This window comes from Pipra filicauda, unplaced genomic scaffold, assembly GCF_003945595.2.
Source record: "Pipra filicauda isolate LSUMZ 115617 unplaced genomic scaffold, ASM394559v2 scaffold1020_size37388_pilon, whole genome shotgun sequence".
NCBI classification, from domain to species: Eukaryota; Metazoa; Chordata; class Aves; order Passeriformes; family Pipridae; genus Pipra; species Pipra filicauda.
In genome coordinates this window covers 22,719-37,387 of record NW_024103453.1, presented here as the reverse complement: position 1 = coordinate 37,387, position 14,669 = coordinate 22,719, and the positions used below count along the sequence as shown (strand labels likewise).

The window sequence follows — 14,669 nt, the reverse complement described above, 5'->3', positions numbered from 1 at the left end:
CCAGAACCCACGGTAAGGCTGGGCCACGGGAGCATCCCACACTGCTCCCCCTGACCTGGAGCCAGGGCTGCCCCTTGTGACCTTCTGGCTGGGGCAGATGGTGCTGCCTGAGGCACCCAGCATCCCTTCCTCTGCTGGGAGCTGGGAGGCTGAACCTCAGCCACCAGGAAGGGTGATGGCTTTCTGACTAGATTTCCTACTTGGAGCATGTCAGAGCTCCTCATTCCCCATTTTGTCTGCCCAGGCTGGTGTTTCCTCGCTGGAGGAAGACCAAGGAGAAGGAGGACATCATCATCAAGGAGTACGTCATGAGCACAAAGCAGTTCTACTTTGGACCGCTGCTTTGTGGGAAGTCAAGAGAGTGGTATGTGCTCCCTGCTCCCAAGTGAGCATCCCTGTGTGCTGCCTGTACAGACTGAGATGTCGGGAGGGGATCTCCAGGGCCTTGTGCTCTCCTGGACACACTTGGAGACACACTGTCCCAGTGGCACAATGCAGGGCAGTCCCGGGCAGAGACCTGGGAGACACATGGGCTTGAGGGACCACAGATGTGTGACTGTGAGCAGACAACAGGCAAATGAGCCTTGGAGGAGCTGCTTTGCCAACCTGGTGGGTGCCCTGGTGTCCAGAGCCACATGCTGCTGTCAGCCTGAAGGTGACTTGGGGCAACTTGTGTCCCCCTCCACATCTCAGCTCCACCCCTTAGGAAACGAACTTTATGGTGCTTTTTCAAGTGCTTTGAGCTCTACAGGTAGACTAAACGAGCAAGTATTCTCTAGATGGTTTTGTAAACCTTGCATGAATCTCTAATAGTAGTGAGATTTTGTGATTTGACCTGCCAATATGTGTGTGTCAGAGGGGAACCTACAGCAGGAATTACATTTTCCTGAGATTCCATTGCATCCGCAGTGCTGGAAAAAGTCTGCCTAAAAATGTTGTCACTGTAGCTGTTGGCACATTTCTGGTTTTAATGTCACTCTTGTTTTTATTTTTTTAATAATATTTGAAGTTAAGTTCTTGTCTCCATGGGAGCTCTGGAGGGCCAGGCTGATGGATGGTCTGAGATTTCTGTTTGCCTCTTTAACCCTTTCACTCCAAATTCAGTTGCACACCTCAGGGAAGAGTCATTTGTTATCTTTCACATTCCCCTTGGGAATTGATGCTTTTGATTTCTTTCCCTCACACTTAGAGATAACCCGTGCTAGTCTGACGACTTTCTAAAACAGATAAGCAGAACTATTTTGAAAACATCTTTTCCAAAGCCTTTCTCTATCCTCTGCAGGGAAGGCACCCCAAGAAAGAAGGGGAAAGAACCCTTGTGCCTGGTGTGTTGTTGTTTTTCCAGGCATTTTTGAATTTATATTGTGAAATGGCCTGTGCATCATCATGCTTCTGGGGTGCAGGCACCAGGTATAGGGGCAGGTATCAAAGCCAGGCAAGGATGAGCACACAGACCGTGCCTCGTGCCCCTGACAGGGATCCTTTTTCTTCCCCTGCTTGTTAGACCATGGTCTTCCAGTGCCACCTCCTGCTGCCAGCACATGGTGCTTTCCTCAGTGTGTGGTGAGGGCAACAGTCTCCTCTGCAGCCTTTTCCCCTTCTCTGGACAGGTACAAGGCACAGAACTGCCCCGACAACAGTGAAAAATTAACGATCCTCAATAACTCCCCCATGGAGGCAGAGGTCCATTTCTCCTTTGAGAATGACAGCAAAGGAGAGACATTCCTTTTGGACCCTCCCAGCATGAGGCTGCAGCCCAAAGAGAAGAAGGTAGGAGGTCAGTGGGTAGGGCAGGCACCGCAGAAGTGCCGTTCCTCCTGCTCATGGAGGGCTCTTTGTATTTCTTTTTGTGGGGACGGATTCAGAAGCTGAGTATTTGGGCATACCCGACTTCCACTGGCCTCATGCAAGACAGTCTCATCTGCCGCGTCAAGGACAACGCAGAGCCAGTGGTGTTCCGACTGTGCTGCGAAGGGGTGCATGTGAAGCTGGGGGTCAGCCCCCAGGAGCTCCATTTCAACAAGCTTCTTCTGCACAGGTCAGTCATCCCATGGCTGAGGGCACTCCAAGGCTTGTGACAAAGGCTCAGATAGAGCTGCTTCGAGCTGCATTCAACGGCGAGACTGGTGTGAACACCAAGCAGCTGACACTGAGTGTTTTCCTGTCTCTGCAGGACTGGCACCCAGACCCTGGTCCTGAAAAATGACAGCCCACTGCCCATGGCATGGCATCTGAGTGGGCTGGAGGACCTTGGAGAAGATTTTTCTGTGTCACAAGGCAGGGGCATTGTTGGGCCCCGGACAGACTTAGAAGTTAAACTGAATTTTAAGGCTGAGAAGATTGGCATCATAAATAAGATGATCCGAGTGGAGGTGAGAGAGACTTGGGCCTTCCTGGCAGAGCAGGGCAGAGCAAGCAGCCGTGTGCTCTTAGGGACAGAGAGAGCTGCACCTGACAGACACAGGGGTGCTGTGACCCCAACTTCTGCCTCTGCACTGGGTTGGCCGGGTGCCCAGGCTCTGCATCCGCAACCTGTACCACAGCCACCTTGCTGCTGTGCACGCTTGAAGGCTGTTGTTTGGTTGTACAGACCAGCATTCTCTCTGGACCCTTTCTGGGATTTTCTTCCCTGTGGTTTAGAGGCTGCATTTCAGTAAGCATGCGAGGTGATTGAAGAGGAGGGCATTAATTGTCAATGCCACCTGCTCTGGGACACCTCACATTTCTTGTGGTTGTGTTTACAGCCCTGGCCCTCTCAAGGGTGCTTTAGCAGCACCATTCCCTGCTGTGGGAGTGTGATAAGGTTTCTTACTGCAGCAGAATCCCACTGGGGCAGCCTGTGAAATGGACAGGTTAGGGAAGCTTGGGAGTCCACAAACGCTTGTCAAGCCAGGGAGGCCATGGGGGGAGCAGCTGGCAGAGACAAGGACTTAGAGGCTGTCTTCCAAAAGAATGGTCTAAGCAGTGTTTGTTTCTTGCTGCCTCAGGTTTCAGATACAGAAAACATCCTGGGCATTGTTCATGCGGAAACCATCAAAGTCTCTGTGGAGGTCTGTGATGTCAGTCTGAGCATCAACATGCCTGAAGGTCAGTGGATGCCTCCCAGACAACACAGTCCAGATGCATTTTACTACCTTGGCAGGTGGGCAACCAAAGCCCTTGGGAGGGGATGGCATAGCAGGCAAGGGTGGCACAGATCCATAAAGCTCATACCTTGCAAGCTGCGTGAAGTAAAGCACTGTCAGGGCACCAACAGCCTTGAGTCTCTCCCGTCTGAACTTGGAAATGTGCAGCTTCATGTGCAGATTGCATTTGGTGCTTTGAAACAACAGTCATCTGAACAGGCAGTTGGCAATGCCCAAAGGCTCAGCACGGCACATAAAGCAGTTGGATTTGTGCTTGGAAGCAAGGAAATGGAAACCAAGCTCCTTGGCTTCTACCCTGCAGATACTTGGGAGTAAGAAGAGAAAGGGCAGCCAAGTAGCTAGAGAACACTTCTGAGAAGGGACACTTGCTGAAGAGGGTTTTGTGCCATACAAGAACTCCAACTATGTAGCTTGTGACTGGGAGTGCTCTGCAGCAGCTCACAAATATTCACCATTTCTTACCTCACTCTGCGGGTTTTCTACAGGTCCAGATGGCAGCGTGAATTTTGGAACCATTAATGTCTTTGATAATAAGAAGGAAGTCCTCAGTCTTAAGAACAAAGGCTTATATGACATTGAGTACAGGTGAGTCCAGCTGCCTGGTGCTGAGCTTTTCCTCAGGCTCCCAGGCCTGCGTTCTCCCTCTGTCCATGGCTAGAACCTGTTCCCGTGCTGCTCCCTTTTCTTTTTTTTCTGGTCCTATGCAAAGTCCTGGCTGTGCTGGTGGCACCTGTACTTTCAACTGCAGAGGTCTTCATTCTCTCCCTTTCTCCACAGTTTCAGACTGACAACTGGAAGTTCCAAGAAGGGTGACTTGAAATCTCATTTCACTGTCCAGCCACAGAAGGGTGTGCTGAAAGCCTCCAAGCCACCTGTGAAAGTTGAGATCCTCTTCCACCCTATGACTGAAATGCTTCTCAAGAGCAAACCCATCCTGCTCTGCCAGGTGAGCTGCCAGGGCCCGGCTATATTAGCACAGTGTGTCTTGGGAGCATAAGCAGGAGAGGTGTCTTTGGCAAAGAAGCTTTTAGCTGGGGCATCCTCTCTCCTACATACACAAACAAAAACTTCCAGAACCATTTGGGAGGCTTCATAAGAGAGCTGGAAATCTGGCTCTGGAAGAGGCCTTTAAATAGGGAGGGTGAGCTGCCGGAGACCTGGGGTGGGGTCAGGGGACAGGGGTAGAGACTGGCCTCTGCTGTGTTTACCAACCCCTCCTTTGGTTGCAGGTCTTTGATCCCCAAGTGGGTAAAGGAGGTGAGACTGTTGCCACCATCCCAGTGAGGGTGTCGGCGAGAGCAGTGTACAGCAAGTACAGCATCGAGCCTGCCTCGCCCATCGACTTCGGTACCATGATTAAGGGCACCAAGAAGACCCAGGTCTTAACTGTAGAGAACAAAGGCGCCCTCAACTTCAAATTCTTCATCCACCAAGCACCTCCACTGCAAAGGTAAGAGAAGACCTGCACCAGCCTTTCTTGTCTGAGGAGGCACCACCACACAGCTGGTGTGTGACAGGCAGCCAGACCTGGGTTATTGTCCATTTGGGTCACTGACTTGGGAAGAGGGAGCAAAAAAACACCTCAGTATCCCCATGTGTGGGACAAAGCTGGTGACAGAGCTGCTCTGTCCATGAGCTGCAGCAATGGGTGCTGCAGGCAGCTCTCCGGGGGCCATCGGGAGCAGGAAGGCTTTCCTCCATGGGGAGGAAGGCCAGCTTTGGCCTCAGACAAAGGCAGGGGAGCTCAGCATGACACATCTCTGCTTTCTCCTCTCAGTTCACAGCAAGAGGAATCTGCCCCCTCGGTCAGGGAAAAAACGCACTCGACACAGGTGGGTGGCTCCTGCTCCTCCCCAGCATGTGGTGCTGCAGGGGATGGGGGAGGATGCAGCTGTGCCCAGGCTGGGGATAGGACATGAGGGATAGGACATGATCTGCGGGATGGAGAGTCCATTATCTGCTCAGTTCCACTGACAGTCCCATGCTCTGGCTCTGACCTGCAGTTGTGGGGTCAAGAGAGGGGAGCAGGTCCTGTGTTTGGTGGCTGCTAGCCAGCACAGATCTGTGAACACCACAGGAGCAAACTGTCCCCATCTGAACTCCCAATCTGTAGAGCACTGACAACTTTGCTTTTTCTTCTTTCCAATCCTCTCCCTCTCTCCCATCATTGCTCTCAGTCATTTCTGCTCTCCTGTACCCCTGGAGGTTGAAGGATCCCAGCTACCACCTTCATTCTTTTCACCAAACTCCTTCCTCTCTGCCACTCGGGACAGACGTGCAGTTCCTCCTGGCTTGTTCATCTCATCCTGGGGCTGCCTTTGGGCCGTGGAGTCATCCTTCCCTGCCCTGCCACTGGGTGCTCGGGCCCAGCTGGAGGCCGAGGCGTGGCATCCTCCTTGCTGGGGGTGTTCAGGGTACGGCTGTTAGGCATCAGCCTGTCCTGGTGCTCTTTCTGCAGGCTCAGCTCACTGTAGGCATGTTCACCGTGTCCCCTTGCTCCGGCTCCATCGGTCCTTGGGGCAAACAAAACATCACAGTGGATTGCAACGCAGGAGCAGAGGGGAAATGCGAGGAGAGGCTGTGCATTGACATCAGCAACAGAGACCCCAAGGACAATCCCCTCGGCGTTCCCTTTATCCTGACTGCCGAGTCCTGCTTCCCAGGTACGTACTGTCCACAGGTTGCCATGGGCAGTCCTGCTGCTGATCAGCACCTAAACTTGCTGCTTGGATAGAGAGGCACCCTGGTCCTGAAGTCCCACCTTAAAATCCTCAGAGGTTGCAGTCGTTTTCGAGTCCACCAGTGGGGAGAGGCTGGGAGGGATGTGTGGAAGCATAAAAGGAAAGCAATGCCCTTTAAGACTGAGGTTGACTGAGCTCCATCCTCACTGACTGAGCTCTCTTATCCAAGGCTGGGTTTTGCAGTCACCTGGGCAGAAAGGGCTTATCAAGCCTTCTGAGAGGCCAACTGGGTCCAGGTAAATTCAGCAGAGGCTTCTCCAGCCTCAGCCCTCCCTCTGGTCTGTCTGCAGCGCTTGTTGAAGATGTCACATCCATCTTTGAGAAGTACCCGATCCACAGCAACGTCAATCTCCACCAGACATTACAGTCAGTGCAAGGCAACGGTGTTTTCATCAGAGATGATAACACATTCATCTTCACCAAAGTTCTGGTTGGGCAACGGGCCACAGCTCACTTCAAGATCTCTAATGCCAGCTGTATCCCATGTAATGTGGTCCTCTCCATCAAAGCCTTGCCTGGAGAGGTAAGAACAAGAGGCCAAGGTGACCACTGCTCTCTAAAGGCCATGTGAGAGCCTGCCTTGTTCTCCAGAGTCATTGCATTCTCTGGCCCAGCTGGACTAGTCCAGCTCAGTGCAGGTCAAACTGCAGGGCAGAGCAGCAATGCCAGGGGGGCACTTGCATTGAATTCCACATCTCTCAAGCAAATTTTGGCTCACGCTTCTGGGTCTTTGGTGGGAATCCTGAACATCTCTTGAAAGCACACTCAGAGAGGGACTGTTACGGACTGATGGGACAGAGCTCAAAGCAGAGCATTTCCTGGCATTTCCTTCTCTTGAAAGGCCAGTCCTGGGTTATTTGCAGGGTTTTCCATACTGCCCCAACCTCCCACATGTGTTGGGGTGGCTACCCAGCCATCAAAGCAAGCTTTTGTATGCCTGGGCATTAGCGCAAGGTCAGCATCCCCTGGGATGGAGGAGCCTGCCCAGGGAAGCATGAAGCAAGACAGGCTGTCTGGGGCTGTTCCCAGGGATGCATCTATGGATGTACTGGGTCACACTGAAAGATGTTTCCTCCTAACACTGCACTGTGGGTTCCCCCCAAGCCTCACAGCCTCATCCACAACATCTTCAAGTTGGATCCTGTTGAGATGAAGATTCCTGGCTTATCTCACGCCTTTGCAACAGTGACCTTCACTCCAGAAGAAAAGGAGGACTACCACTGTACTTTCACAGCTTCCGTTGTTATCCCAAAAGGGTGAGTGACCCTGTGAAGTATTGGGGGGGACCGTTCTGGTAGCTGCCTCTCCTCTTGGTACCTCTAATGCTTTCAGTACTCTTAGGCAGAGTACTTGGCATGAGATGATCTGGGTAACTGAGTAACTGTTAGGCAGAGCAGAGCAGAAAAATGGGGAGGATACTTCAGCCTGTGTGAGGGACTCTGAAGAGAGGGCCTTAGGTAGCCAGCTGGAAGTTACTGAGAAGTGCAACAGCTGAGCTGGGGCTTTCCAAGGACAAAAGGCTTAGATGAAGCAGTTTCTGTGCCAGCAAGTCAAGATTTCCTCCTTATTTCTGTAAAAGGAAGTGATCCTGTGTGGTTCCCTGCATGCATTAAGCTATTTTTATATCAGGGGAGTGATTGGAGCTCTTATCAAAGAGAAGCCCAGTTCCTCTCCCTGGGACCTGTGTACTGGGGCTCTGACCTGCCCTTCCCCAAGCCTTTAGTGGCTGAATTGGAACAGGGAAGTCAGCTTTCTGCCCTAACAAGCAGTTCCTTTTGTAGTGGCCTTGGAAATAATCTTTACTGATGGTGCTGTTGGTTTGGTTTTCCCTTCTTGCCTTTGTACTGTTCTCATGGTGTGCTTTTGCTTGTTGCATATGTCTCATATCACTGCAGCCAGAGGATTTGCCACGTCTCATCTGGTGCTTCATTATTTATCTGCTGTACAGCATGATTCAAATCAGGGAAATTATTTAGAACTGTTATTCTGGAAGGCTCTGGCTGAAATGGTTTCTGTGCCTCTCCAGCAGCTCTGTGAATACGAAACCCCAACACCTGACCTTCACTATCAGTGGAGAGGGGCACGTGCCTCAGGTGACAGTCGAGTGCCCGGGCCTTCGGAGCAAGAGAGGAAACCCTGTGCTGCGCTTCAGGAGGCTCCTGCTGGGGGATTCACAGACACTGCCCCTGGTCCTTCGTAACGATGGCGTCATACCCACAGAGGTAAGCACCTGCTCAGGGAATGCTCTGGGCTGGGAACAAGTGCTTGTCCCATGGAGCAAAGGTCCCAAAAAATGTGATTTTCTGTCCAGTCTTTCCTCTTTAGTTGAACACAACACAAGAAAGGTGGTGGGGTGTTTTTCCCCCCATCTCCCAGCTCACATTTTGTTCTCATGTGGGCATGTATGATGTCCCAGTTCCGTGAGATTGCATTTGATACTGGTTGACTCCATTTTAATTAAACTTAGTTGTGGTTTAATTACATTCTGCTCATGACTGTCTGTCCTGTTTATCCATATGCTTCTGAACACCCTTTTTCCCCTGTGTGACTTCACTTAACCTTTGTGCTGGGCGCTGTGTTTGAGGTGGGGAGGTGGTCTGGCTTCCCCGTGCTGGACCAGCGGCCGTACGGGCTCAACCCACGTGCCAGCCTCTACTCACACCAATGTCATTGTGCTCCGTGTTCCCTTTTCTCAGTTTACAGTTCATATCGTGGATGACAAGGGAGTTTTCTTTATGAAAGGCACGCAGTCCGCACTCCGTGCCTTCCACATTGGAGACATGGAAGAAGAGTCCACTGGAAAAGGTAAATTCATTAACCATGCAGCGTGATCATTCACAGAGGGAAAAGGTGTGCCCTGATCTTGGCTTGTCTAAGCAGCAGCCACATGTTAGACGTAGTTTCTTTCCTTGGTCTCTCTGTCCCCCGAGCTTTTCTTGTGGATTCCTTGCGGGGTTTCCTCCTAGTAAGTTGTAGGAAGTTTTTCTGTTCTTCGAGACACGGTGGGTTGAGCTGTGGGGGACTATCACCACCTCAGTGGACTGGCTGAGGTCTTTGCTGCGTGTGGGAAGGTACCAGCCTGAACGGAGGCAGCCCTTGAGCACACAAGCCAGCCAGCAGAAGCCAAAACCACTCCTTGGCTCAGCCTTCCATACGGCAGGAGCTGGCTGGAAGCAGATGGAATGAGGGCTGGGCGTTAACCTGAGGTTAAGCCGCTTAAGTGGTGATATGTGTGATGGTGGCATAGTCTTGTGAACACAGGAAGAGGGTCTGGAACCACTGGTGGGAGAACCTCTGCTTAGAAGCAACTGATTCCAACCTCTTATTCCTCGTATAACCCCGGGAAATATTTCCTCTGTACAGCTGTATCACTTAAATCTGATTCTCATTGCTGTGCAGCCAAGAAGCATCCCAAGAAGCCCTACATGCTCCTGGAACACGGGCAATCAGCAGAATTTGATGTGTTTTTCAAACCCACCCTGGCCCAACGTGTGGAAGGGAAGATCCGTGTGCCACTGTCAGGCAACAATGAGATCAACATAGAGCTGGTGGGTGAAGGCTACGACGATGACTTCACCTTTGATAACGTCCCTGGACTAGCAGAAGACAGCGAGAAGAGCAATGCTGAGGGCAGTCTGGAGGACGACATCATTGAGGGTAAGAGAGGAGAGGCTGCCAAGGTAGAGCGAGGAAGAGGAAAATGTCTGATCATGCACGTCCTCTCTCTAACCAGGGCTGGGCTGTCACCCACTGGACTTGGGGGCCTGTGAGCTTGCCAGCCGTGCACACAGAGGAGTGTTTGCTGTGCTCCTTGTCACTGGGCACAGGCACAGCCATGGGCTTGGGGACCCCCCAGAGGGAGGGAGGCTTGGTGCAAGGAAGAGCTGAACATACACGTGTCTCTGCACGTGAGGGGGGCGGATGGACCTCACTGCATGCTGAGATCTCTTGCTCTCCTTCTTCACAGCTATCAGAGCAAATCACATAGAGTTCGGGGACTGTGCAGTCAGGGAGCTCTGCGAGAAGACCTTCACAGTCACCAACCGCAGCAAGGAGGTGATGCGGTTTGAGTGGCTGGCAGACGTCCTATTCCGGTTCTCCCCCAAGGTGAGCTGGGACAGCCCTGCCTTTCCCAGTTGCTCAAGCCCTTTCCCGGTGTTCCTGGGAGCTGGCAGGGAGTCACCAGAGTGAGAACCCATTCCAGTGCCATGCAGGAGATGCAATCCCTGTCTTTGCTGGGGCAGGGCTGTCAGCCCAGCAGAAAAGGCTCCGTGTTATAGGAGGTGGCACCTTCTGTTGATACTTTGCTTTATCAAATCTCACATAAATCCTCACTGAGGTGCAGATTCCCGGCTGCTCGCCATATCAATCCCTTTTGCTGTCAGTGCTGCCCTTGCCAGTGATTCCAGTTTGGTCTTGACTCTCTGGTTCTCCCTAGGTGGGACACCTCCAGCCTGGCTGTGCCAAGGATATCAGAGTGACCTTGAAATCCAAAGTCCAGGTCACCATCAAAAGGCACTCTGTGAAGTGTAAGGTGGACAAGATCAAATACCAGCTGCCACCAGAAGAGGTTTACAACTGGGACGATGGAATGTACACTGAGAAATGGGAGGACACCACTGAGAGATTACCAGGAGCCCGCTGGCCTATCAAGGAGAAGGTAAGAAGCACAACAGCAAAAGCTAACCAAGCTTCTGCAAAAGGACCTGCCGACAGCAGCAGAGCACCAGCGCTGCTGGCAGAGCAGCTCCTGCTTCCCCTGGGCATTGGCTCCAGCCGGGAGGTTCACCAGCAGTGCCTTTTAGGGAGAGGCGGATGCGCAGTGAGCGGGTGCGCTCACACCAGAGGGGGAAGCCTTTGGGCAAGAGACCTTTATCCACATGCAAACTGCCGGTCTGTGCCACAGGCCAAGTGTTGCAGCCCGTGTTGAATGGGAGGTCACGTTTGATTTTATCCCATTTGACAGTGTTAAAGTCTCTTCATCTGATTTGGTGCCTTGTCACCCCCAAGGAGTTAATTCCACTGCGTTCTGTCTCTTGTTCTGAAGGGGAGAGCAGCACAAGTGCTCTTCCGCGTACACCAGTGAGCTCCGAGCTCTGCCTACACCGATACCAGAGATTTGGGGTGTGGCCTCTGTCTTGTGGGGGATATCTCATTATGGAGCAGCCCAGGCACTGTGCAGGAGTCTGGAGAAGCATCATCTCCAGAAACTCTTGCTTTTTCTATCATTATTGCCAAACACACTTGTCTTGGTGAAGGTTCTTTCTGAGAACTTTGTAAGTCCTGTAAACCCAACTTCCCCATCAGAGCATCAGCAGTTGGAGACTTTCCCAGTGAGATCATTCGCATCCCAAAATGCCCACAGCCAGCTCCCACCCCCCATGTGCCATCTGGAGAGCACTTTCTCCTAAGACGAGAAGGAAGTTCTTTCTAGGACTAGTCAGTCTTGGGCTTCTCCATCCACAGGGCTCCAGCAGGGGAACTTAATCCTAACTTTGAGACCTGCTGGATTTATAGGGGACCAGGGAAAAGGTCAGAGGCTCTACAGGGTTGAAGCACTGGGACTGACAGCTGGCCATAATCCCCATGAGTGTATTAATAGCTGTGGTGGTGACTGCTTTGATCAGTGGGTAGAAACCAATACTGTAGTACAACAGTCCAGTTTTGTCATCTTTCCAGGGAAATAAACCTGAATGTCCTTTCTATGCGGCTGAGTTTGGAGGCCAAAGGATTTCTCAGCTCAGCCTGGCTTTCTGGGCTCTGCTCAGTGATTCTTCCCTCCTCTGCCTGCAGGTGGCCAAGGCAGTCCCGGAACCACCTCACACCGTCCTGGAGAAGAGCAGCCGCAAGGTTGAGCTTTTCCTCAGTGCTCAGGTTGACTATGCCAAGTTCAAATTGGACACCATCGAGGTTCAGATGAAGCAGACTGAGCCCTTCAAGACAGAGATAAGCACGTGAGTGCTGGGCACCATGTTGGCCCTTTCCCCCTAAACTTCCAGACTTTGAAATACTTTGTTTGGGCCACCCAGAGCAGCAATTCTGAACGTGGCAGAGTTGCCTGGAGAAGAAGACGTTCCTCAGCAGAAGGTGGTACCAGAAGCCCACCATACAGTGTTACTTTAGTACATACTTTTTATTCCTCCTCCTTGTTTTTCAGTTTCCAGATGTCCAATACAGGCAAAGTAGCCCTGAAATACTTCTGGGAGGTGGATCTGGAGGAGGAAAGACCATCAAAGAGTTCTGGAAAGCCGTTCTCGGTCACTCTGATGCGTAAGTCATTGGCTCTGGGACATTTCAGTTGGTAGCTGAGGGTCCAAGGAGAAGACCCTGCCACTTCACCCCAAAACATTAATTGCTTTTTCATCCCTGTCCACTTCCCAGCTGCAGCTGGAGAGTTTTCTCCTTACCCCCTCTCTGCCTTTTAGCCCCTCCTCTTCTTGCTCTGCCACTTGTGCTCTGCACAGGAGCTGAGCCGGGCTCTGAGGAGAGCCACATGCTGGGTCAGGACTGGGAAGGGGGACATCAGGGCACCTCTTTGGGAAGTCTCTGAGACTGGGAAAAACAAGGGTGGAACAACTGAGCTGCCCTGCAGCCGCTGTCTGTATGCAGTTCCCCACTCCAGGGCAAATGCAAAGTCACTGTCTAAAACCAAGCCTCCTGCCCCAGCATGGGAGTGTGTGCTGCAGGCGGAGACCCTGCTCCCAGCCGCTCTATCTCCTGCTGAAAGTACTTGGCCAGAGGTGCTCCAAGTGCATCCCAGCTCTCTTCTATCCACCTGCAGCAGGAGGCAGAGTTGTTGGGAACAAAGGATTTTGTCTTTGAAAGATGTCCTTTTCCCTCCTGCAGGTTATTTCTTGTCCTCTGATACTGTGGATCACTGGTTCAAGCATCGTGCAAGTCGGGTGCACTGGGCGTCGCCGCTCGAGTCAACTCGGCCCCAGTCAAGTCGGCCCCACTCTACTCAGCCCACGCCAAGTCGGCGCCGTTCAAGCCAGATGACCTGCCTTTCGAAGTACGTTAGTTCCTCCATGGAACTGTATCCAGATGACTTCAATGACCCACCGCTGTTCTCCATTGAGCCTGACTGTGGTACCATCCCTGCTGGACAAAATCAGATTTTCCAAGTGAAATTCTGCCCGACGCGTGTGGGGGAATTTAAGGCTGAAATGCTGTGCAGGTAAGAAATGTCCAGGTGCTTTCCAATCCATGCTCCTGGTGGGTATCACAGGATGGGCCATCTGGTGCACCCTTCCTGCTCAAGCAGGGTCATCCCAGAGCGCATGGCACAGGATTGTGTCCAGAGGGTTCTGGAATACCTCCAGTGAGGGAGACTCCACACCCTCTCTGGACAACCTGTCACCTGCACAGGAAAGAAGTTCTTCCCCACGTTCAGGTGGAACTTGTTTTGCATCAGGTTATGCCCATTGCCTCTTGTCCTATTGATGGGCAGCACCAAGCAGAGCCTGGTCCATCCTCTGACATCCTCCCTTCAGTCCCTCTGACTGGGGTGGGTGAGTGTGCAGCCCTGGGGACAGCCAGCCCCAGAGAGGCAGCAGGAACACACAGCATCCAAGAGCACAGAAAGATGATCATCTGGCCAAGGCCAGATGTCTGTGGAGATGTCTATGGATCTGTGTGGAGACAATGGGAAAAGACACTGTATGAAACACTAAGCTCCTGGAGGGCTGCAAAATCTGGAATGGGAGATCCAGAATGGCTGCCAAGGGGCCAGCCAGTCCCCAGCTATGCTTCCTTATGGGACAAGCCCAGCCTCCTTCTCTACCTGGAACCCCATATGCTGCAGTTGGTCCCCAGGCCCATAACTGGTTGTGTTTCTGCCCTTCCACCTCTGCTGCCTCCGTGGCAGGGAGTGCAGTTCTGTTTCATTTGCTGCTCGCTGCTTGCATGGAGAGAGGATGTGACACTGTGTGCTCTGTGAGGAGACAGGCGAGCAGCTGGCTGGCTGGAAATGTTCATCTGGCTAATACCAGTCCCTTTCTTCCCAGCATTCCTAACCTGGAGCCATCTCAGAAGAGCCCATCGGTGTTTGTGATGGGGAAAGGCTATTTGCAGAAGGCTGGTCTGAAACACTCTACATCACTGCAAAAAGGTGAAACCCAGAGCAGCAAACCAAAGAAGGTGCAGCGGTCAGCAAAACCAGAGTGACACCATTTGTGTCATGGCTTCTTCTGCTCATGGTTTCCCAGCCTTCACCAGAGGCCTCCCCAGCTGCTCTTCAACCCCCAACACCCATCTCTACGTCATCCACATACTACCTAATAAACTGTGTCTCAACCCACAAGTTTTCGCACTGTTACTCTTCCAGTTCTCTCCCACATCCACAGGAGGGGAGTGAGCAGGTGTCTGTGTGGTGCTTGGTTGGGAGCTGGGGCTCAGCCATCTCCAGGAAAGCAGGTGTGATCAGACATCGCCCCTATTCCTCCGCAGGCTGCTCTGCTCTCTTAGGAATTCCCATTCCTTGGCCTTTGTGTAATGGGTGGGGTGGTGAAGTGTCCCTTGATCACACTAGGAACTCTGCATGGCTAATGTGGTAGCAGCACTGACTGTAGCGGGAACTTCAGCTGCTTGGCTAAAGGCTGGGGTGAAGGACAAGAGTGGCAATGATCAGTTATCCCCTGACAGCCTTGGAGCATTTGCTACCTGAACCCTAGCCCGAGGGGAGCGCTACCATTGCCTCAGTAATTATTACAATCCAGCTTTTCTTGGGACTGGAAGGTTCAGCCTTCATTGTCCATTGCTCTGTTTCCAAGGTGCTTCCCAA

The 14,669-nt window shown here is 52.2% G+C and overlaps 1 protein-coding gene across 2 annotated transcripts; it reads left to right on the top strand.

The window, feature by feature from the left end:
• Positions 1–1,672: 1,672 nt before the first annotated feature.
• LOC113999122 (hydrocephalus-inducing protein homolog) lies at positions 1,673–14,189 on the top strand. Of its 2 annotated transcripts, none has more exons than XM_039389348.1 (20): positions 1,673–1,770; positions 1,866–2,038; positions 2,174–2,372; positions 2,988–3,087; positions 3,632–3,731; positions 3,924–4,092; positions 4,376–4,596; positions 4,924–4,978; positions 5,605–5,809; positions 6,178–6,410; positions 6,992–7,143; positions 7,917–8,109; positions 8,584–8,692; positions 9,287–9,544; positions 9,855–9,994; positions 10,326–10,547; positions 11,681–11,841; positions 12,045–12,157; positions 12,734–13,064; positions 13,894–14,189. In XM_039389348.1, the coding sequence occupies exons 1-20, from the start codon at positions 1,744–1,746 to the stop codon at positions 14,051–14,053; spliced, it is 3,321 nt and encodes a 1,106-aa protein (XP_039245282.1). In that variant the 5' UTR covers positions 1,673–1,743; the 3' UTR covers positions 14,054–14,189. The 2 variants fall into 2 exon arrangements, with proteins under 2 accessions (XP_039245282.1, XP_039245265.1); XM_039389331.1 differs by having other exon boundaries at positions 7,914–8,109.
• The last annotated feature ends 480 nt before the right edge of the window (positions 14,190–14,669 follow it).

Excerpts from the sequence above, each read along its gene's own strand:
- LOC113999122 (XM_039389331.1), top strand. The coding sequence starts at position 1,744 with ATGAGGCTGCAGCCCAAAGAGAAGAAG. Across the intron at positions 2,373-2,987 it reads ATAAGATGATCCGAGTGGAG|GTTTCAGATACAGAAAACAT; the intron begins GTGAGAGAGACT and ends TTGCTGCCTCAG. Across the intron at positions 9,545-9,854 it reads GGAGGACGACATCATTGAGG|CTATCAGAGCAAATCACATA; the intron begins GTAAGAGAGGAG and ends CCTTCTTCACAG.